The following is a 23,567-nucleotide window of genomic DNA, read 5'->3' as shown; positions in this document are numbered from 1 at the left end:
GTCTCCACCAGAATTAAAGATTTCCCATGACTGGTGCCTTCTCCCACTTAATCTCCGCTGCACATTTGAAACACTCGCAGCGTGCTTTTGGCAAGAGGGTTGAATGAAAACGCTGACATGTGGGAGATTTGTCAGGTCATCCCCAGATTTTGGACCCAGGAACGCTAAGCAGTAAGCCAGATAACAGGGCTCTCCTCTGCCAGTTCCGCCTTGCATGGGCATGTTCCCCAAAGAACTGAAAATTTTAGCATGTGGACAGCAGACAATAGCTTGCTTTACTGCCTAGCCGCGGAAAACTGGGGGTCTGTTTGCTCTCATTACAATACGATAATCTTTATTGTCATTGTCCCATACAGAACAACGAAATTGAAAAATCTACATAAGACACTCAAAAACCAACAAGCCTGCTATCCCAGCCTGGTTAGCCCCCTAAAAACTCTGATACCCCATAATTAAATACAATATTTAAAGACTACCTTACACTGCGTTTAAAACGAAAATCGCATTTGGATAGAAACTGTTTCTCAGGCGGCTAGTCCTAGTCTTAATAACCCTGTACCTTCTTCTGGAAGGCAAAAGCTGAAAGAGATCATTTCCGGGGTGCGCACTATCTCTGCAGCTTTCTTATGGCACCTAGAATCAGAGCTGGAAGGGCCATCGAGTCCAACCCCCTGCCAAGCAGGAAACACCATCAGAGCACTCCTGACATATGGTTGTCAAGCCTCTGCTTGAAGACCTCCAAAGAAGGAGACTTCACCACACTCCTTGGCAGCAAATTCCACTGTCGAACAGCTCTTACTGTCAGGAAGTTCTTCCTAATGTTTAGGTGGAATCTTCTTTCTTGTAGTTTGGATCCATTGCTCCGTGTCCGCTTCTCTGGAGCAGCAGAAAACAACCTTTCTCCCTCCTCTATGTAACATCCTTTTATATATTTGAACATGGCTATCATATCACCCCTTAACCTCCTCTTCTCCAGGCTAAACATGCCCAGCTCCCTTAGCCATTCCTCATAAGGCATCGTTTCCAAACCTGGAAGCACAGATTTGATCCAAGGTATGAAGAGTGCACCCAATTATTCTCTTCTCAGTCTTTACAACCCTGAACAGCATTGTTTTCCCCCTGACCGTGCAGCTCCCAAACCACACGCATAGACTTAAGAACATAAGGGCCTACAGGAACAGACCAATGGCCTATCTAGTCCAGCATCCTTGATCCCACAGTGGCCAGTCGGATGCCTGTGGGAAACCCGCAAGCAGGATTCAAGCACGAGAGCAACTCTCCCCTGATGTGACTTCCAGCAACAGGTACAGTGGTACCTTTGTTCTCGAAACTTAATCCGTTCTGGAACTCCGTTCCAAAACCAAAGCGTTCCAAAACCAAGGCGTGCTTTCCCATAGAAAGTAATGCAAAATGGATTAATCCGTTCCAGACGTTTAAAAACAACCCCTAAAACAGCAGTTTAACAATTTACCTCTATTGTTGTTCTGTTAATGGATCTCTTGGCCTTGCAGCTTTTATCCATTTCCGCAGTCGCACAATCAATCAGTCGCTGAACTCTGTTCCACACAGTCACAAAAGCAAAACAAAAAAAAGTGACAAAAACGCAAAATTAATAGCAAAAGCAAACAGACCTCAGCGTAGCACTTAGAATGGAAGTGTTGCACTCAAAACGGAGCATGTTTGGTTTCTGAAGAAAGTTTTTGCAAACTGGAACACTTACTTCCGGGTTTGCGCCAATCAGGTTCCAAGTTGTTCAAGAACTAAGTCAGGGGTCATAAAACTTTCAGCAGGGGGCCGGTCCATTGTCCCTCAGACCTTGTGGGTATTGGCTATTTGCAGATTAGTTGCGCTGCAGAGAGCTTGCTGGGGAGACCACACATTACAAGGAACGCAAAATAACCTTTTGCTAGGTTTTAATATCAAAAACAAAAACTCCTTTTACATTAATTAAAATACATCAATAAGCATAGCCCAGCCCAGGGTTACTGAGAGAGCTAGGTACTGCTCTTTATATACTATACCCAACAGCTTAATTATCACACCTTAACAGCATCTGCTATACTGCTTCACAGCTGTAAAACTGGGTCACGTTATTTACTCTGGCCCTTAAAGAAATACACATCTTGTGGAACAATAATGAACCTTCAAATTTGAAGAGACCATTCAACAGTGGGGGGCTGGACTATTTTTTTGGGGGGGGGGAGAACGAATTGCTATGCCCCACAAATAGCCCAGAGATGCTTTTTAAATAAAAGCACACATTCTACTCCTGTAAAAACACCAAGCAGGCCCCACAAATAACCCAGACGTGCATTTTAAATAAAAGGACACATTCTACTCATGTAAAAACATGCTGATTTCCAGACCGTCCGTGGGCTGGATTGAGAAGGCAATTGGGCTGGATCCGGCCCCCAGGCCTTAGCTTGCCTAACCCATGGACTAAGCTTTTTGAAAACCAAGGTACCACTGTATTCAGAAGCATTGCTGCCTCTGGCTGTGCCTGTTTTCACTGACTACAAGAGCTGAGCATGTCCCCAGTTTTAACCCGAAATAAATGAATATAGAAGGACAGAATATTTCTATGCCTAATGAACAGTGTGGTCAAATGAACAAATATTGGGCTCAGAAAGGTGGCTTCAACTTCCATCGCCCGCCCCAACCTCTTCCAAACAATTACAGTGGTACCTCAGGTTAAGTACTTAATTTGTTCCGGAGGTCCGTACTTAACCTGAAACTGTTCTTAACCTGCAGCACCACTTTAGCTAATGGGGCCTCCTGCTGCGGCCGCGCCGCTGGAGCATGATTTCTGTTCTCATCCTGAAGCAAAGTTCTTAACCTGAAGCACTTTCTGGGTTAGTGGAGTCTGTAACCTGAAGCGTATGTAACCTGAAGCGTATGTAACCCAAGGTACCACTGTATTCAGACAATCCACACTCTGCCTCTCCAGCAACATTGTTGTTGTTTAGTCGTTTAGTCGTGTCCGACTCTTCATGACCCCATGGACCAGAGCACGCCAGGCACTCCTGTCTTCCACTGCCTCCCGCAGTTTGGCCAGACCCATGTCTGTAGCTTCGAAGACACTATCCAACCATCTCGTCCTCCGTCGACCAGGTTCATGGTTCTTACATTCCAGGTTCCTATGCAATATTTTTCTTTACAGCATTGGACTTTCCTTTCGCTTCCAGGCATATCCGCAACTGAGCGTCCTTTCGGCTTTGGCCCAGCCGCTTCATCAGCTCTGAATCTACTTGTACTTGTCCTCCGCTCTTCCTCAGTAGCATGTTGGACGCCTTCCGACCTGAGGGGCTCATCTTCCAGCGTCATAACTTTTATATGCCTGTTGTCTTTGTCCATGGAGTTTTCCTGGCAGGGATACTGGAGTGGCTTGCCGGTTCCTCCTCCAGGTGGATCATGTTTGGTCAAAACTCTCCACTATGACCTGTCCATCTTGGGTGGCCCTGCATGGCATAGCTCATAGCTTCTCTGAGTTATTCAAGCCCCTTCACCATGGCAAGGCAGTGATCCATGAAGGGGCAACATAGATCTGCTCTTGTAATCTGCCTCCACGCAGCCTAATCGAGGGGCAGCTAGATGGTGGGAAGAGAGTTCGTTTAATTTTTATCATGGCATTTGGAGGAAGGAGTCTCAGAGGCTCAGGAAGCAGCGTCACTGCCTTTTTTCAGATTTGCAGATCCCGATGCAGACAGGAGCAAAGGTTATCTCGTTCACCTCCTGACTCAGAGAAAGGATTGTCTACTCCCGGTGCTCCAGAGGCTGACCTCTGCATGCATGAAACCAGAAACTCGGGCACCATTTTGCTAAAGAGGCCTGCGGTCCAAATATTTCCTCGTGAAACAACTCGACAAGATTAATCTTCGCTTTTCTAGGAGCTTATAATTGCCTGCCTTAAAGGACCATTAAAGTGTAGCACAGCAGGAACATCCCCCCCCCCCTATCTTGGTGCAAATCATTAGCATTCTGAAAAAAATCAGCTTTCCTTTTTTTTTAAAAAAAAAAAGATCTATGTTTCTAGCTCTCATGGCTGTGAAGGAGGAGTAGTTTGGATTTGATATCCGGCTTTATCACTACCCTAAGCAGTCTCAAAGCGGCTCACATTCTCCTTTCCCTTCCTCCCCCACAACAAACACTCTGTGAGCTGAGTGGGGCTGAGAGACTTCAGAGAAGTGTGACTGGCCCAAGGTCACCCAGCAGCTGCAGGTGGAGGAGCGGAGATGCGAACCCGGTTCCCCAGATTACGAGACTACCACTCTTAACCACTACACCACTCTGGCTCTCATTAGACTACAAGCGTTATTCTAATCCTACGAACAATTTTAACTGTTTACAATGATTCTTAAGATAAGTTATAAATTTCCCCCATTCCTTATTAAAATTTTGGTCTCCCTGATTTCTGATTCTTCCGGTCATTTTAGCCATTTCAGCATAGTCCATCAACTTGATCCGCCATTCATCTCCGGTAGGGACTTTATCTTCTTTCCATCTCTGGGCCAATAACATCCATGCTGCCGTGGTCGCATAAATGTATAGTCTGCTCCCTTGAGATTTTGGCACCTAGAATTCCTAAAATAAAGGCTTCAGGTTTCCAGATGACGATGAAGGCAGCGCCGAACCACAAAGCCACTGAACCACAGTGAAGGTGTGTTTTCAAAGTGTGTGTGTGCAATAGCCAGCGAGGTGTCAGACTCAGATTTCTAGACCTTGGGTTGGTGCTCAGTTTTTCTCCATGCCTGGCAAAATCTGGATAAAGTATTCCAGTATGCCGATGTGATCTATTTGCACCTTTGATGCAGATGGCAGAATCATCCTGTTCTTCAAAACCTCACTCCATTTTTTTTAAAAAAAAACTGCTTCATCTCCAAGATGAAAAGACCCTGGGTTGGCTGGTGCTGGGGCTCTGTAGGTTTCTTTTTTCTTCATATTCATTTTATTAAAAGTTTTCAGCATACAGTCATACCTCGGGTTGAATGTGCTTCATGTTGAGCGCATTCGAGTTGTGCTCCGCGGCAACCTGGAAGTAACGGAGCACGTTACTTCCGGGTTTTGTCGCCCGCGCATGCGCAGATGCTCAAAATGACGTCATGCGTGGAAGCGGCGAAAAGCGGCGCATGCGTGCGCAGACGCGCCGTTGCTAGTTACGTTTGCTTCTGGATGCGAACGGGGCTCTGGAACGGATCCCGTTCGCATCCCGAGGTACCACTGTATAATGCAGTAAAAACCAAATAGAAATACGACCAGAAAAAATCAGAAAAAGGAAGAAAAAGATATAAAAGGAGAAAAAGAAAAAAGAAAGAAAAAGCAAAGAAATACAACCACAACCACAACAAATCTATCCATCTATCGTCCTCTATCTCTGCTATATCTTAAGCCTCAATCCACATACTGAGAAGTGAATCTTCACAGCTCTCAGTAGGTGTCCATATTGTCGGTGTGCATATATTACGCCTTTATATCCTCCACCAAGGGTCCAGGGCTTCCCAACCTGGTGCCCTCGAGGTGCAGGGACTGCAGCTCCCACCAATCCCAGCCCAGCGCATGGTCAGGGATGATGGCAGCTGCATCCCATCACCATCTATCTGGAGGGTCGCAGGTGTGGCATAGGTGGGCCGTGCCTCTGTAGGGGAATGCAGGCAGCTTCTGGGCGGTGCTTGTGGTTCGGTGCTGCCTTCATCGTCATCTGGGAACCTGAAGCCTTTATTTTAGGAATTCTAGGTGCCAAAATCCCAAGGGAGCAGACTAGACATTTATGCGACCATGGCTGCACAAATGTTATTGGCCCAGAGATGGAAAGAAGATAAATTCCCTTCCCTGAGAAGAATGGCAGATCAAGTTGATGGACTATGCTGAAATGGCTAAAATGACCAGAAGAATCAGAAATCGGGAAGACCAAAATTTTAATAAGGAATAGGGGAAATTTATAACTTAAGAACTGTTGTAAACAGTTAAAATCGTTCATAGGTTTGGAATAACACTTGTCGTCTAATGGTGAGTTTTGGACACAATGGAGAGGTAAAAGATTTGGATTATTATGAAATATGCAGGAGGAAATGACGAACAATAGGACCCACAAAGGGGAGGAGGGAAATCCAGGAGATTCCTTGGAATCTTGTTTCTATGTGGTATAAGGTTAAGGGTAAAGGGACCCCTGACCATTAGGTCCAGTTGTGGCCGACTCTGGGGTTGCGGCGCTCATCTCGCTTTATTGGCCGAGGGAGCCGGCGTACAGCTTCCGGGTCATGTGGCCAGCATGACTAAGCCGCTTCTGGCGAATCAGAGCAGCGCACGGAAACGCCGTTTACCTTTTCGCCAGAGTGATACCTATTTATCTACTTGCACTTTGACGTGCTTTCTGACTGCTAGGTTGGTAGGAGCTGGGACCGAGCAACGGGAGCTCACCCCATCGCAGGGATTTGAACCGCCGACCTTCTGATCGGCAAGTCTTAGGCTCTGTGGTTTAACCCACAGCGCCACCCTATGTTGTATATGTGACTTTAAAGTTTTAATCTGAAAAGCCGAATAAATACATTTATAAAAAAATAATAATAATCGTGATCTGGGAACACGAGGGACTGCCTAGTTTAGAATCTAGCCCTGTAATGTCTACACTGGTGGGCAGCTGCAGCTTCCCAGGCAGGGGACATCCCTGACCAGCCCTACCTGAAGATGGCGGTGATTGAACCCGGGTCTTCCAGTGAGATGGGTCCTTCTTTTCTCTTGCCTCTTGCATCGAGTGTTGTAACAGGAGGGCGCCAGAGAAACATTGCCCACTTCCCCCTCGTTGCTGTCTGACGCCGTGATGTTTTTGCACCCAGATGCAGATTACGTGGAGATCAGGAACCATTTTGTGGCCGCCCGGCCGCGCCTCCCCGTCATGTTCATCGCCACCCCCAGGGACCGCCAGGACTCGGCGTGGACCAAGGAGAAGCCTTCTGCGCAGGTGAGTCCAGCTGCAGCCTTTGTTCCCTGGTTGGCCAGGTCAGACCTTTCCTTCTCTGCCTCTTCTGATCTGTCTTCTCTCATTGAAGCCTTTTCAACACTGCTAAAATTGAACACAGCAAAGGATGTTTGAGGTGGCAGTGCATGGGTTCTCCCCAGTCCTTTTTATCTGGGGGGGCTGCAGGGGTATGCATACACTTAAACATTTTGTGAACCTAAGTTTCGCCTCATTGAGGGGGCAGTATTTCAATATGAGTAAGAAAATGAGAGTAGCCCTAAACATTTTTTTTAAGAAAAAAAGCACTGGTTCTCCCCTTCCTCATCTTTTTTGTTATATACAGTGGTACCTCAGGTTACATACGCTTCAGGTTACAGACTCCGCTAACCCAGAAATAGTACCTTGGGTTAAGAACTTTGCTTCAGATGAGAACAGAAATTGCGCGGCGGCAGCAGCGGGAGGCCCCATTAGCTAAAGTGGTGCTTCAGGTTAAGAACAGTTTCAGGTTAAGAACGGACCTCTGGAATGAATTAAGTACTTAACCCAAGGTACCACTGTATACCGCATGTTTCACTCCATAAGACGCACCAGACCATAAGGTGCACCTAGTTTTAGGAGGAGGAAAACAAGAAAAAAATATTCTGAATCCCAGAAGCCAGAACAGCAAGAGGGAACTGGCTTCTGGTATAGCCTCTTGCTGTTCTGGCTTCTGGGATAGCTGCGCCAATCCTCTTCAGGGCAGCAGGATGAAGGCTCCCCCTGCCCGAAGAGGCTGCGTGTGGCAGAAGCCAGGAGAGGCGCTTCGCTGAAGGGGCACTGCACAGTTCTCCCTCTCTGCGCAGCGCCATTCGCTCCATAAGACACACTCACATTTCCCCTTACTTTTTAGGAGGAAAAAAGTGTGTCTTATGGAGCGAAAAATACGGTATCTAAATTTTTTATTAGTTTTTTGACGTATCATTTTCAACAATTAAACATACTTTTATATCTTATACAATTTTTTGACTTCCATCAATCACATCTGAAGATTTTTCCAATCTATTCATTTAATATACATTTCTAGGTTAGGCTGACTGGTGCAAGGTCACCCAGTGAGTTTCGTGACGGATTTGGGGATTTGAACCCTGGTCTCACAGGTCCTAGTCTAGCCCAGTGGCTCCCAAGCTTTTTCAAGCCACTGCCCCCTTGGTTCTATAAACGTATGCTCACTGCCCCCTACCGCACCCTATGAAAAAGCCTTTATTCATAATGACACACCCCACTCAGGAAGGTAAAAGGTAAAGGGACCCCTAACCATTAGGTCCAGTCATGGCCGACTCTGGGGTTGCGGCACTCATCTCGTTTTACTGGCCGAGGGAGCCAGTGTTTGTCCACAGCCAGCTTCTGGGTCATGTGGCTAGCAGGACTAAGCCGCTTCTGGCGAACCAGAGCAGCGCACAGAAACACCGTTTACCTTCCCGCTGGAACGGTACCTATTTATCTACTTGCACTTTGACGTGATTTCGAACTGCTAGTTGGGCAGGAGCAGGGACCGAGCAACAGGAGCTTACCCCGTCACGGGGATTCGAACCACCAACCTTCTGATCGGCAAGTCCGAAGCTCTGTGGTTTAGACCACAGCGCCACCCACTTCCCAGTCAGGAAGGTTTCTTTGAAGTCTCTCAGCCCCACTCACCTCACAGAGTGTTTGTTGTGGGGGAGGAAGGGAAAGGAGAATGTTAGCCGCTTTGAGACGCCTTCGGGTAGTGATAAAGCGGGATATCAAATCCAAACTCTTCAACACAATAAAATTCAAAACAGTAGCAGTTGCACCTTCATTTGGAATCCAATTAAAACTCTTCAGTTAATTTAATTCAACTTTTTAAATATTATTGTTTTATTGAAAGAATTTCCATTTTACAGAAATAAAGCGGTACAGAGGAAAGGAGGGGGGAAAGAATAAAGATGACACACACACAATGTAGTTTCTTTAATTCAACTCGATGATCCAGTGCTATCAGCTTTTCAGAGCCTGATGGTCATTTACACCTCCTGCACCTCCCTGCCGCCCCCTTACTTCTTGGCGCCCCTCTAGGTTATTTCCCGCCCCCCGCCACAGGACAGTGCACCCCACTTTGGGAACCCTGTTCTGACCTCTACACTGCACTGGGCCTCTCCTTTTGAGGAAGGGTCTGGAGGCAAAGGCACCACCTTGGGCCGGCTGCCTCCGAACGTCCTTTGCTCTGCTGCAGAATCGAGCCAGGCCTTGCAAAGGTGTGTGTGTGTGGGGGGGGTCCTTCCAGATGCACTGGCCCTTGCCAAGTGCCCTCGCCTGCCCACCGTCGGCGCTGGCTGTGAACGGTTCTTAAAACCTCCCCTTCTCTTTTGCCTCTTCTTCTCCACCCCACACCAGGTCCTGCAACGCCTCTTGGTTTTGGCTCAGGAATCTCTTCAGGTTTTGGAGAAGCAGCTCATGGACCCTCTGGGAAGCCAGGATGTGAAGGCAAGTTTATTTAGTCATTTATGCTATTTAATGAAAATAATAATAATAATTTATTATTTGTACCCCGTCTAGCTGGCTGGGTCTCCCCAGCCACTCCGGGCGGCTTCCAACAAAGATTAAAAGTACATAAAAATGTCACACATTAAAAACTTCCCTGAACAGGGCTGCCTTCAGATGTCTTCTAAATGTCAGGTAGTTGTTTATCTCTTTGACATCTGGTGGGAGGGCGTTCCACAGGTCAGGTGCTACTACCGAGAAGGCCCTCTGTCTGGTTCCCTGTAGCTTTAAAACATTAGACATTGTAAAACATTAGACATAAAAAATTTCCTGATACAGGGTGGTCTTCAGATGTCTTCTAAAAGTCAGATACACTGAGGTACCACTGTAGTTATTTATTTCCTTGACATCTGATGAGAGGGCGTTCCATAGGGCAGGTGCCACTACCAAGAAGGCCCTCTGCCTGGTTCCCTGTAGCTTTGCTTTTCGCAGTGAGGGAACTGCCAGAAGGCCCTCGGCGCTGGACCGCAGTGTCCAGGCAGAACGATGGGGGTGGAGACGCTCCTTCAGGTATTGATTGGTATAACAGTATGCTTGTGTGTGTGTGTGTGTCTGTCTGTCTATTTATCCATGAAATCATAGAATTGGTTGTCTATTCCAACCCTCTGCAATGCAGTCAACAAAATAGCCTATTCAAAGCTGTTCTGTAGGCTTGTTGGCCAACCTGGACCTGTCAAGGAGTGACAGACGTGATTGGGAGGGGGTTGGCCAGTGAAGCAAGTGGCAGGAAGGGCTGATGACCCTCCTAATGTTCAGTGAAAATCTACCCTCTTGTTGCTTGTCCATGATCTAGTCAGCAGAGAAGACGCCTTTGCCCTCTTCCATTCAGCCATTCAGGTTTCTGAACCCTCCCTCCTCCTTCTCTTTCCCACGGCAAACACACCCAATTCCTTAAACCTTTCCCCTTGGGACTTGATATCCTCCTTTCATTTCATTTTTTAAAGGTAAGTTTCTAGTCCTCGTGACAGAAGGTTTGTAAATGACCGAATAAGAGTCCCAGTAGAGGGCTTGGACCTGGGGCTTCAGTGTCTTACAATAGCTGCTCCTGCTTCCCCGTCACTAACAAAGCCGGTTTAAATGCACCGTGGATGCTTTAGCAGAGTTTCCTGCATTGCCAGGGGGGTTGGACTAGATGACCTTTGGTGTCCCTTCCAACTCTACGATTCTGTCCCTTCCAAATCTACCATAGGAGGGGGAGAACAGGGGGGAAAATGATCCCCCTCTCTGCTCAGCGCCCATTCAGCGAAGCGGGAGGAGAAACGGAGCCCCTTCCAGGGAAAACTGTGCAGCGCCTCCCCAGCGAAGCGAAACCTGGAGAGCAAGAGGGATCGGTGTGCACTGACCCCTCTCGCTCTCCAGGCTTCAGGCGGCTTCAGCGGGAACTCCTGCTGCGCTCCAAAGGCTTGCGGATAGCTGCCTGCAGCCCCCGGAGCACAGAGTTCCCCCTGCGCTCCGGGGGCTTCAGGCGGCTTCAGCAAAAGCAACGCGAAGCTTCCGGAGCACGGGGGGAGCTCTCCCTCTGCGCTTCGGAGGCTTTGCGTTGCTATCACTGAAGCCAAGGAGCCTGCATTCGCTCCATAGGACGTACACACATTTCCCCTTCATTTTTGGAGGGGGAAAAGTGCATCCTATAGAGCGAAAAATACGGTAATTACTCAAAACGATTTTAAAACTGCAGAATGAAATGTCACAAGTCATCATTCTCTTCATCTTTCATAGTCGATTCGGTTTCCAGAGGGGCAGCTGCATTAGTTAGTCTCTGCGACTGCTGCAAATCAAAGACCATTTGTGGCACCTTAAACACTTAACAATTTTTTGTGGACTCGAGGCCACTTTGTCAGGTGCATCTTAGTTGACGGAGGCTGCGGAATTGAGTTTATCTTAGCTCTGCGGTTCTGTGGCTTTCGTCATCAAATTTCAATTTGTCATTTTTTTTGAGAGAACAAAGAGTCGATTCAGATACCGCCCCCCCCCCCCGGCTAAGTCTCTTCTGCTGTGTTGCCAGTTTGTTTTTGCAAAGCTCAGACGTGTCACCATAGCTGCCCCGAGTACCGCACTCATGATGCATGATATTGCGCACGATACGGTTGTTGTAGAGCTGGGCGTTTTGGGGAGGCCCACGTGAGAGTGACAACCACTTCCTGAAGCTGCCATGCCGTTGCAGCACCTCTTCCAGAGCTCTCTGTTCTTATTTTGCGGTTTGCGTTGCAAGCCTGCAAAAGTTGGTGCTGTGGGTTCCTCCTTGGCAGGGAGAAAGCTGGTGAGCAAACCCGAGAAACTCAACTCACGGTGATTCAGCATCTCTGCAGATGCAGAAGCGGAGCGCTGTGCTTGCATGACTTTCAGCTGCTGAGATCTGATATTTTTAATATATATATATATATATGTTATTTTCCAAAAGACTAGCTTACTGCAGACATGGCCAGCTTGAGGCCTGCAAGCCAGAGGCATCTCCCACAACCCTCGCAGCTTTATGTCCTGATCTGGAGATTATCTTCAGTCACAGTGCTAGGCATCACAGCACCAAGATGATGATGATTTATTATTTATACCCTGCCCATCTGGCTGGGCTTCCCCAGCCATTCTGGGCAGCTTCCAACAAAATATTAAAATACTGTAATGCATCAAACATTAAAAGCTTCCCTCAACAGGGCTGCCTTCAGATGTCTTCTAAAAGTCTGGTAGTTGTTGTTCTCTTTGACATCTGGTGGGGGGGGGCATTCCACAGGGCGGGTGCCACTACAGAGAAGGCCCTCTGCCTGGTTCCCTGTAACTTGGCTTCTTGCAGCGAGGGCCGTTGGATCTGGACCCCAGTGTCTGGGGTGGAGACGCTCCTTCAGGTCTACTGGACCGAGTAAAGCAGGGACGTTATCTTTAATTCATTCCCTAGTGCTGGGCAAGTTAATCGTGGTGCCCTCTAATCTCTCGCAGTGCCACGAAAAATAAACAAGGGGTTGGTGCTGTGGGTTAAACCACAGAGCCTAGGGCTTGCTGATTGGAAGGTCGGCGGTTCAAATCCCTGCGACGGGGTGAGCTCCCGTTGCTCGGTCCCTGCTCCTGCCAACCTAGCAGTTCGAAAGCTCGTCAAAGTGCAAGTAGATAAATAGGTACCTCTCTGGAGGGAAGGTAAACGGCGTTTCTGTGCAATGCTGCTCTGGTTCGTCAGAAGTGGCTTAGTCATGCTGGCCACATGACCCGGAAGCTGTACGCCGGCTCCCTCGGCCAATAAAGCGAGATGAGCGCCGCAACCCCAGAGTCGTACACGACTGGACCTAATGGTCAGGGGTCCCTCTACCTGACTGTCGGCCACAGTACACGCCCAGGGAACCAAAAAGTCGTCTGGTCCAAAAATGGCACCTAGGCATTCCGTTTTGGCGTCTGTAACCCTGGTTTAAGGAAGCACCTGGGTTATATATCTGAGATTCTAACCCTGGTTGCAGTGCAGGAATCACAGCTCAGTCCGTCACTCTTGCATTGCTAACCAATTGCTGTGGTTTCTGAGACCCTGGTCGGGCCTGGGTGAGATGATGCTAGCTGGCAAAACTTCCTTCTCCCCCTCCTTTGGGACTCGGCTCCACATTTCCCTTGCCGCTGAGCCCCATTTTGACATGGCTTCCCCCTTGGCAGATGGTCTTCCGCCCTCCTCTGGACTTCTACGACGTCCTCATCCACCTGAACCCCAAGCAGATCCCGAGGCACCTGGAGGCAGTGGACCGGCCGGTCAAGTCCTTCTTCCGGGGAACGTTGAAAAGCAGTGCGGCTGTCAAAACCTCAGCTTTCCCAGTGGTGGATTACGACCCGGCTCAGCTGTACCTCCGAGAGCTGCAGGTAAGCAGGAACTGGGGGAAAATAACGCAAGCATATGTTCCATGCTCACTGGAATCATACAAGGGAGCTGCACCAAATTGTTATACGTTTGCCAGGACTGAGTTTGTATCAGAAGCATAGCTGTCAAGCGTCCCTTATTTGGCGGGAAACTCCCTTATCCCAGCACCATGTCTCACTGCTGTTCCTTATTGATGATGTCCCTTAAATTTCCCGGGTTTCAAAGGAAGCATCTCCTCTCCCTTCCTCCCTGCCGGCCAAGGAGGAGGGAGGCTCCAACTGTGTTGCTTGGCTGTGTTGCTCACCCAATAAGGAGTCTAAGAACGACTGGGGGGTGGAGCTTGCATTCCTTGTGCCGATCAAATTGGCCGCATTGCCTGGGGACTCGCCTTTGCTCAGTGCTTCCCAGCGGAGAGGTGACGGTGATTTTCCTTGCTGCATCCCCTTTGCCGGGTTGCTGCGCTATGGGAACCACCACTTGAGGCTTCGTTTGGCTGCTGGTAGACTAAAATCCCTTATTTTGGCTGCTGATCCTTTATTTTCGAGGCTGCTGGTCTCTTATTTTCAAATCTGTAAGTTGACAGCTATGATCAGAAGAGAGGGATCATACAAGCCTAGAGTTAGTAAGGGACAATGAGGATCATCTGCTCCAACCCTCCTGCAATGCAGAAATCTTTCACCCAGAGCAGAACTCGAACCCACCACCCTGTGATTTAGAGTCACATGCTCTACCGACTGAGCTATGTCTGGCCTGGAGTGCTTCTATATTCTGTTGGAAGCCGCCCAGAGTGGCTGGGGAAACCCAGCCAGATGGGTGGGGTATGTATGTATGTATGTATGTATGTATGTATAAATAAATAAATTATTATTATTATTATTATTATTATTATTATTATTATTATTATTATTATTATGTTTGGTGTGCCTGCTGGCCATCTCCTCCTGCAGGATACTCCATTCCGTCCCCTTCTCCATGCAGTTTTCTCCTTCACAAGAGTTGGCCAGAGTTCTGTTGCCACTGAGCACCTGTTGAAATGAATGGACCTTACTTGGTCATGTATTTTATTGGATGCACTCTGAGTAAAATTTAGTTGACTCTCACCTTCAGTCCTTGTTGGGCTGCTTGGCACCTTCATTATACAGCTTCTGGCAAATACTAAATGCACCTATTTAACATGGCTTTTGACTCTTGAGCTGTGTGTGGGTTTTTATTTGTATGTTTAATGTTTTTTATTTTCAATGCAAAATTACAACAAAAGTTACAAGCTCTGAATCCAAAATAAAGCAGTACAAACAATCACGCTGCGGTTCCGAGCTAGTGGCCATGCCTGCCTGCTGTGGCAGCGAGTTCCGCAGTTTAACAGTTCAAAGGTTTCCTTTGCTCTGCCTTGAATTTTCCAATGCGCAGCTTCTTTGGATGTCCACGGATTCTGGTGTCACAAGGCAGGGAGGAGAACTTAACCCTACCCTCTTCTTCTCGTGCCGTGCTGAGCTTTACAAGTCTCTATCTGCAGCAGAAACCTAGGCAGAAACTTATAAACGTAAGCAGCAGAGCTGCTAGCTCTCTCGGCCGGGACGTAGATTGCTTAATGCAGGCCACAAAGTTGCCTCAGAGGTGTTGCCGCTGCAAACTCCAGGAAAATAAGATAAAAAAGGAGGGATTCACCGTGCAAGCAAGCAACAGCTGCTTTTGGAGAACCCGGTGACACCCAGGCCGTTCCCAGACCCAGCCAATTCTTCGACAATCTCCTTGCAACAGAGCGAGAGAACAGGTTCTGTCCTGATCTGTGTCTCGGTTGACTCCTGGCAAAAGGGAAGTTTCCCAGGCAGCGCGTAACCCTTCCTTGTTATTATTATTTTTTAAAAGCATCTGGCTTTTGTTGCTTCAGCAGCTTCTGAATCACGCTGTGGTTTTTAACAAGAAGGTTCAGAATCCTGGCAGGGCACATAGCAATATTCCTCCTGACATTATTAGCACACACGGCTTCATTCAGCAAGCGTCCGTCATGAGAAAAGGCGGGGGCCCCCGATTAGCACCGTGTATATTCCTCTATTAAAGCTATGGTTTAACCGTATAGTTAAAGCTATGGTTTTCCCAGTAGTGATGTATGGAAGTGAGAGCTGGACCATCAAGAAGGCTGATCGCCGAAGAATGGATGCTTTTGAATTCTGGTGCTGGAGGAGACTCTTGAGAGTCCCATGGACTGCAAGAAAATCAAACCCCTCCATTCTGGAGGAAATCAGCCCTGAGTGCTCACTGGAAGGACAGATCCTGAAGCTGAGACTCCAATACTTTGGCCACCTCATGAGAAGAGAAGACTCCCTGAAGAAGACCCTGATGCTGGGAAAGATGGAGGGGACAAGGAGAAGGGGACAACAGAGGACGAGATGGTTGGACAGTGTTCTCGAAGCTACGAACGTTAGTTTGACCAAACTGCGAGAGGCAGTGGAAGACAGGAGTGCCTGGTGTGGTCTGGTCCACGGGTCACGAAGAGTTGGACACGACTAAACGACTAAACAACAACTTATTCCTCTGCGCCCAGACATAAACCGTAATCTCTCAGGCTTATTAGTATAATAGCATCATCATCCGCGTTCGAGTTAATGCATTGTGGCAGAGGTTTTCAACCTGTGTGTCTCTGCAGCCTCCTCCTCTTTCTCCCTATTCACATCAGTCATCCTTGCTGCACATCTGCAAATCTCTCTCTTGATCTTTCTCTCTCCATGATTCTGCCCTGAGTCCTTCTGCTGCTGCTGCTGCTGCTGCTGCTCCTACTCCCACTTATGTGCATTGTTGTTGTTTAGTTGTTTAGTCGTGTCCGCCTCTTCTTGACCCCCTGGACCAGAGCACGCCAGGCACTCCTCTCTTCCACTGCCTCTCGCAGTTTGGTCAAACTCATGCTGGTAGCTTCGAGAACACTGTCCCACCATCTCTTCCTCTGTCGTCCCCTTCTCCTTGCGCCCTCCATCTTTCCCAACATCAGGGTCTTTTCCAGGGAGTCTTCTCTTCTCATGAGGTGGCCAAAGTCTTGGAGCCTCAGCTTCAGGATCTGTCCTTCCAGTGAGCACTCAGGGCTGATTTCCTTCAGAATGGTATGTGCATTACATCCTGTAATTAAACCCCACAGGGGAGCCGCAAAAAATATGCAGTTGGTCAAAGGCACCATGGGCTCAAAAGAATTGGAAGGCCACTGCAATGTGCAGTGGTTTCCGTTGCACCCAGTCAACTGTTTCCGTTGCGCAAACTTATACCTGGCCTCCCTTGCCCTCTGCAGGGGCAGCCCAGGATCGCCTCCTCTTTACGGTTAATCTGTGGAACTCACTCCCACAGGAGGCATGGGTATTCAGTTTTCCCTTGAGGTGCCTGGGTGGCTACTGTGAGAGCAGAATGATGGACTAAATGGGGCATGGACCTGATCCGGCTGTTCTTATTTTCTTATGCACGTGCATAGGCTGAGTTATTATCAGGTCACGTGAGGTTAGTGGCTGAGCCAACGACCGTGCAGACTTAATATAGTATTAATTAGTTATATATTAATATATTATTAATATATTATTAATATATTAATATATTAATAGCTTGCTGCATACAAATAAAATTATTTCTATACCAATGTTGCATAACACACACACAATTTACAGCAATAAAAACGTAAACCCATACAATAAAACCATTACAAAATTAAATAGCGGGCATCAGTTCATCACCGTGGAAGAGTGTTCTCTTAATTGCCCTCATAGGCTTGGCAGAACAGAAACCGTTTCAGCAGGTATTTGTAGAGCTGGCACAGAAGGAATCTCTAGTGGCAGGGAGTTCCATGGGACTAGGACGGGGGTGCTAAAGGCTCGGTTTCCTGGTATCAAACGAACCTCGCCAATTCTGGGAATGATTTATTAATGAAAAGAAAAACTGGACCCAGAGGAGGGGTTTGATGGAAGTGAGATTTTGACATGACTGCAGTGGTATACTTTGAGGGTAGAGCTTAATAATAATAATAATAATAATAATAATAATAATAATAATATAATAATAATAATAATAATAATAATAATAATAATAATAATAATAATAATAATATTTTATTTATACCCCACCCTCCCCAGCCAGAGCTGGGCTCAAGGTGGCTAACATCAGTAAAATTACAATAAAAACGTAATGGGGGGGGGGAGAAAAAACAATTTAAAATACAGGTTAAAATGCAATTTCAGTTCCCCCTAGTCCTTGTCCAGCAATAAAACTGCTAGCGCATTTGCAAAGCTAAGCAGGGTCCACTATGGTTTCAAATTGGATGGGGGACGGTGTGTTGAGATCCCTGCTTTGCAGGGGGTTGGACTAGATGTTCCTTAGAGGGGGTGTCCCTTCCAACTGCAGTTCTATGATTCTATGAGTAAACAATACCCATTCATTTATGTGGAAGGAGGGTTATGGCAGCTTTCTCCAACCTGCTGCCATCCAAATGTTTTGGGTTACAATTCCCACAAGCCCCAGCCTGCAAAGCTGAGCTGAAGTCCAAAACATCCGGGGTGGGTTGGGGGAAATCTCCGTCACAGTCTCTGAGCCCCTTGGGTGCATTATGCACAGCAAGCTAATCTAGAAATCTGCTTCCCGCCTGCATTGCGAAACAAGCAAGCAGTTTTCAGTCAGTTTACTGGCTATTTTCCAGATGTTGTTGTGACACAAGAGGGGCTCTCTGCGTGGCCTTGGGACATCAGGGGCTGCACTCAGCTGCTTAGGAAAGAAGCTACTGGTCTCTCTTCCTCTCCCCTTAAAACAAATAGAGAATTCAACAGGAGCTCAGCTTTATTTTGTCCATACAATGATGCATTAGCTTTATGTCAGGGTAGGTCTTTTATATATATATAATAATTTTAGTATATTCTGTCATACATACCACAAAACTTCACATCTTACACAATTTTTTTGGACTTCCATCAGCACCTCTGATGATCCACAATTCTTATTATTTCTTAAATTCATATTACCTTTAATTCTCTTAACTAACAATCCTCCTCTTTATCCATTTTTGCAATAATTCAAATAACTCACCTCGCAATACTTCTTGCAAACCTACAAACGTAATCTGATTGTCACAATTGCTTTTCAAATATTCCGTAAATTTACACCAGTCTTCTGTGAATCTCTTATGTCAGGGTAGGTCTTAACAGAGATAAAGATTGACCCGTGTGTGACCTTGATGGGCGTTGGGCAGATATATGTGGGTAGGTGATGTTGAGGCTTTGCTCAGTTCTAAACAGTTTTAGAGTCATTTGTTTATTTGCAATGGCTGATGAGGCAAGACATGCCTAGCTTAAGTCTTATAGGAATGTATTGGCAAGCTTCACCCAATCTCCATCTGTCAGTCTGACCCTCCTCTCAGTTTTCTCCCTAGCCAAAATGCGACAAAGAAGCATAATTCAGGCTGCTCAGTCTCCCCCTGGGGCAGGAACGCATTCCTCCGCCGTGTCTCACAACAACCATCACCTTTGAGCGCCTTATTTTTTGAGTTTCTGTGCAATCTGCATATCAGAGACCAGGTGTAAACTTGCAAGTGCCAGAGATAATCAACATACCTAAGATCTGGAATAAATCTCATAAACAACTTTTTATTTCTTCTTGGTTAAACCCAACCTGGTCATATCACAGGAACGAATAACATTACATAACCTAAAACGCTGCGAGGTGGAATGGCTTTGAGGACATCGCGTCTGCATTGAGAATCCCTGGGAATAATTGGAACCGGTGACGCTTAGTTCAATTTTAAAATTTGTTGCTTTCAGAGTCCTTTTTCTACACCTTATCGCGTTTTTTTTATTGCTCCGTTTGTGACATAAACTTTTGTGCTATATTCTAACCATGCAATCTTTGCAGAAGTTTTCGTTTGGCACCTTGTATCAATGCAGGTTTAGATCGATGTTGTCCTTCCAAAACCATCAGCTTAACCCCGGTCTCTTCCAAACTTCTCTCCTTTGCAGGAGGCATTTGGTGACCTGGCGATGTTTTTCTACGACAAGCATGGAGGAGAGGTAATGGGAGTCCTCTGGAAGCCTTCGGCCTTCGAGCCACAGCCTTTCAAGGTGAGGCGGTCTGAACCCTGGGATTTGGACCATGTGTATTTTTGTAACCTGGGTTCTGGGTCGCAATTGCACAGGGTGCAAGGCACTGGGTAGCAAATAGAGGTGGCGAGAAAGCGTTCTGCCTGCCAGAATGCTTAGGTAAAGGTAAAGGGACCCCTGACCATTAGGTTCAGTCGTGGCTGACTCTGGGGTTGCTGCGCTCATCTCGCTTTACTGGCGGAGGGAGCCGGGTCATGTGGCCGGCATGACGAAGCCACTTCTGGCGAACCAGAGCAGTGCACGGAAACACCGTTTACCTTCCCGCTGGAGTGGTACCTATTTATCTACTTGCACTTTGACGTGCTTTCGAACTGCTAGGTTGGCAGGAGCAGGGACCGAGCAACGGCAGCTCACCCCATCGCAGGGATTTGAACCGCCGACCTTCTGATCGGCAAGTCCTAGGCTCTGTGGTTTAACCCACAGCACCACCCGCGTCCCAGAATGCTTAGAGCTGATGTTAAGTGACACAGGCAGGGATGGCTCAGGGAGAGGCTTGCAGAGAAAGGGGATATCTTGGCTGATGAGCGAGGGGCTGCTGTTTCAGCCAGCGACATGGCGAAAGATGCAGATACCTTTTGGGTTGGAGGGGAGAAAGGGTGTAAGAGGGGGATAGATGAGGAGTAAGCTGGAAGATCGAGAGAGAGAGCAGGTGATGAGGAACGAGAAAGGCCAGAGCTGATTGATGAAGGGCTTTGCAGTGAGCTCACATAAGACGCCACTTTGGAAGTGCAAGATGTATGGTAGCTGGAGGGAAAGGTGACTTGAGCAGAGGCTGGGGAACTGCTGGCTTTCAGCCAAAGGATAAATAAATCTACATGGCTGCTGCCTTGTAACTGCAACTGCTCATGTGGATAAAAGAGTCAGAGGGTGTTGGAATTTGCGTGGCTTGGCATGCCTGACTGGTTGCAGAACAGAGCCTCTAGCATGGAATCTGATGGAGCTGGCCGAATAATCAAGCATCCTTTCCCCACCCCCACCCCAGCACCACCATCCTTTTTTTACTAGCAAAGTTCCTAGTCCTCATGGTGGCAGGTGCACCATATTGGCTGCCCCTGTGCTGTTGTGTATATATTTTGTGCATCAGCATAGCTGTCAACTTTTCCCTTTTTTTAAGGGACATTCCCTTATTCCGAATAGGATTCCTCGCAAGAAAAGGGAAAAGTTGATACCCTGTTTCCCTAAAAGTAAGACCCCCCCCCAAATAAGTCCTACTTCCAGTTTTGCCTCTCGCTGTAATATAAGGCCTCCCCCGAATATAAGACCTCCCCGATAATAAGGCCACCCCGGAATATAAGGCCCCCGAAGCTACCGTAAGGCATTGTACCGCATACAGGTAATAAATTTCCTTTTTTTGTTGTTGTTCAACAATAAATTTGTACCGTATTCTTCTTCATGGAAAAAATAAGACATCCCCTGAAAATAAGACCTAGCGCATCTGTGGGAGCAAAAATTAATATAAGACACTGTCTTATTTTGGGGGAAACAGGGTAGCTATGGGCATCAGCTGGGGTGCTGTTGGCAGACAGATTCTGCTCAAATGGCTCAGACCGGCTTTCAGTTTCAGAGGCTAGCAAGGCCTAGGGAGCAGGGCTCAATTCAAGCATCATGCCAAACCATGGTTGAAGGAGAAACTTGAGTACGGTTTAGCAAACCATATCGCTTAGCAAAGGTTTCTTCCTCACACTTCCAGAGTAGCTGGAAAGTTTTAGGACAGTTTTCCCGCTAAAGCAACAGATTATTTATTGCAAAGCATGGAATCTATACCGGCAAGATAGAAACGGTATCAGACCATCTTAAATTGGCCAGATAAGTAAAAAAAGGTATTTTTTCCCTTACCTTTACAACCTGGCATTGTAAAGATAAACTTGCACAGCTCTGTGCAAGTTGGTTTGGGGAAGAAATTGCAAATACCGGTTGTCACCACTGAAAAGGTGGTGGTTTAGAAACCATGGTTTGTGCTAACCAAGTTTTGTTGTGGTACCTAAATGGGAAAACCACACTCTCTGCACCTCTGGAGGCTCTTGTAGCACAGAAGCAGAAATGCTGAGCAGATGGACAATGAAACCAGACAGGCGAGGTGCAAACCATGGTTTGCCCACCTGTTCAGAACTTCGGTTCAGATTTTGGGTTCTAAACCCGGTTTTGGTACAATGTTTGGGTTGAACCACGGCTTGAACTCACTTATTATATCTGTTCGTTCCATCACAGGCACTGAGCATGAAAGGAAGAATGATGTCTTCGCTCGCCCCTGAGCCTCTGACAGTTCCCAATGTGGAGGCCATTTTGGAAGACTTCAAGATTTTGGGAGAAGGATTGGTCAAGTCGGTAGAGGTCCATACAGAGAAATGGTCCATTTAGAACCTTTTGGAACTTTGTGCTGCATGTATAAAGTGTTGCCCAGGGTGTGTTCTCAGCCATAACTTTTGCCACTTAGAACTGTCTTATAAGAAAGGTATTTTTATTACATACAAACTTCTCTCGATCCTATTTCCTCCTGTAGACTCATCCAGTTTAGAGAAACTTGACCTCCCTAATAAAGGACTCTTGTTATTGTAGAAACTCTTATTAAATCCTCCTTCCGCCACCTTTCGAGGCCAAAGAAATAATTGGAACATTTCCCTTTATTCGTCCAGTGGAATTCTAATTAAAACATCACACCCTCTTAAAACCGTCAAGGTGTCAAATGCTGTTTTCTCCAAAGCTTATTTTACTCTCGAGTTAGCACATACAGAACTCACTATGGGAGTTTTTTCTCTCCCAGGCATTAAATCGATTCAGGATGCTTATACCTTAGAATCATAGAATTGGAAGGGTCTCCAAAGGTCATCTAGGCCAACCCCCTGAAGTACAGGCTTCACAGCTGAAGAATCTCTGAAAGCTTGCTCCCATTTTCCATGTCAGAGCCCTTTAGCCTGCAGAAATAATAATAATAATAATAATAATAATAATAATAATAATCCATTTATACCCCGCCCTCCCCAGCCAAGACCCAGCTCAGGGCGCTAACACCAGATATAAAACAATTGATTGAAATACAACTTAAAAACAAGATTAAAATACAACATTAAAATGCAGCCTCATTTCAGTAGAAACTCAAATCAAAAACGTTTTTGGGGATGAAAACGTCCAGTCTTCACCAAGGCCAACTATCCAGACTGGTCCTACGTGGGCCAGAAAAAAGCCAGGGAAGTCCCCAAATAGGAGTTCCATCACAGAAGGAGAAAGGAAAGAGGGGAAGAGGATCAAGTTGATTCCAAGCCAAAGGCCAGGCGGAACAACTCTGCGGAAAGAACCCTGCGGAAAGAAATCAGATCCTGCAGGGCCCTGGTCTCATGAGACAAGAGTGTTCCACCAGGCCGGAGCCAGTGTTGAAAAGGCCTTGGCTCTGGTTTAGGCTAATCTGACTTCCTTAGGGCCCGGGACCTCTAGGGTGTTGCTATTTATGGACCTTAAGGTCCTCTGCGGGGCATACCGGGAGAGGCGGTCCCATAGGTACGAGGTGCAAATGCACTTGTACTCAAGTTCGTTTTGCCTTCTTCATTCTGATTTTCCTAGCTATCTGTGGTGGGGGTCAGCCACCACTGCATGGTCTCCTGAACTCCCTCCTGTTATCTCTCCACCTTGAAAGCCGTATCCACAGCCCTAAGGACTAGAAACCTGTCTCCCACTTTTAAAATAGACAGAGGCTTTCAAGATGCAGAATGTTGTGCTGCTGTTAATTCATTTTAAAAAACCAAAACAAAACCCCAAGCTCTAGTTAGGAGCCACAGCACACTCATATTGCAGCCTTGTGGTTGATATTTTTGCAACATCAGTTGTGACATCAGTTAATGCTTTGCGGTTCCACCACTGCGTTCATAGAAGATGAGTAGAAATGAGGAACGCTCAAGGGAGTTGGCTATGCTTAGCCTGGAAAAGAGAAGACGGAGTCGTCTCCAAATATCTTAAGGGCTGTCACACACAAGATGGGGCAAGCATGTTTTCTCCTGCTCCAGGGGCTAGGACCCGAACCGATGGATTAAAGTCACAAGGAAGGAGATCCTGATTAAGCATCAGGAAGAACTTTCAGAGCTGTTCAACAGTAGAACATCAGCAATGTCTAGGCGACACGATGACCATGTTCATATGCAATAGACAA

The 23,567-nt window shown here is 47.0% G+C and overlaps 1 protein-coding gene across 2 annotated transcripts in view; it reads left to right on the top strand.

Moving 5' to 3' along the window:
* Positions 1-22,099, top strand: part of NOL6 (nucleolar protein 6) — a 64,662-nt gene extending 42,563 nt beyond the window's left edge. The window contains exons 22-26 of one of the 2 annotated variants that reach the window (XM_083702622.1): positions 6,831-6,955; positions 9,344-9,433; positions 13,118-13,318; positions 19,289-19,390; positions 21,638-22,099. In XM_083702622.1, the coding sequence (XP_083558748.1) occupies positions 6,831-6,955; positions 9,344-9,433; positions 13,118-13,318; positions 19,289-19,390; positions 21,638-21,787 (668 nt within the window). In that variant the 3' untranslated portion in view covers positions 21,788-22,099. Of the gene's footprint in view, positions 1-6,830; positions 6,956-9,343; positions 9,434-13,117; positions 13,319-19,288; positions 19,399-21,637 lie in introns of both variants that reach the window. The other variant, XM_083702623.1, reaches the window with a different exon arrangement.
* The last annotated feature ends 1,468 nt before the right edge of the window (positions 22,100-23,567 follow it).

This window comes from Podarcis gaigeae (assembly GCF_964106915.1).
Source record: "Podarcis gaigeae genome assembly, chromosome: 11".
NCBI lineage: Eukaryota > Metazoa > Chordata > Lepidosauria > Squamata > Lacertidae > Podarcis > Podarcis gaigeae.
This window is presented reverse-complemented; position numbering and strand designations above follow the sequence as displayed.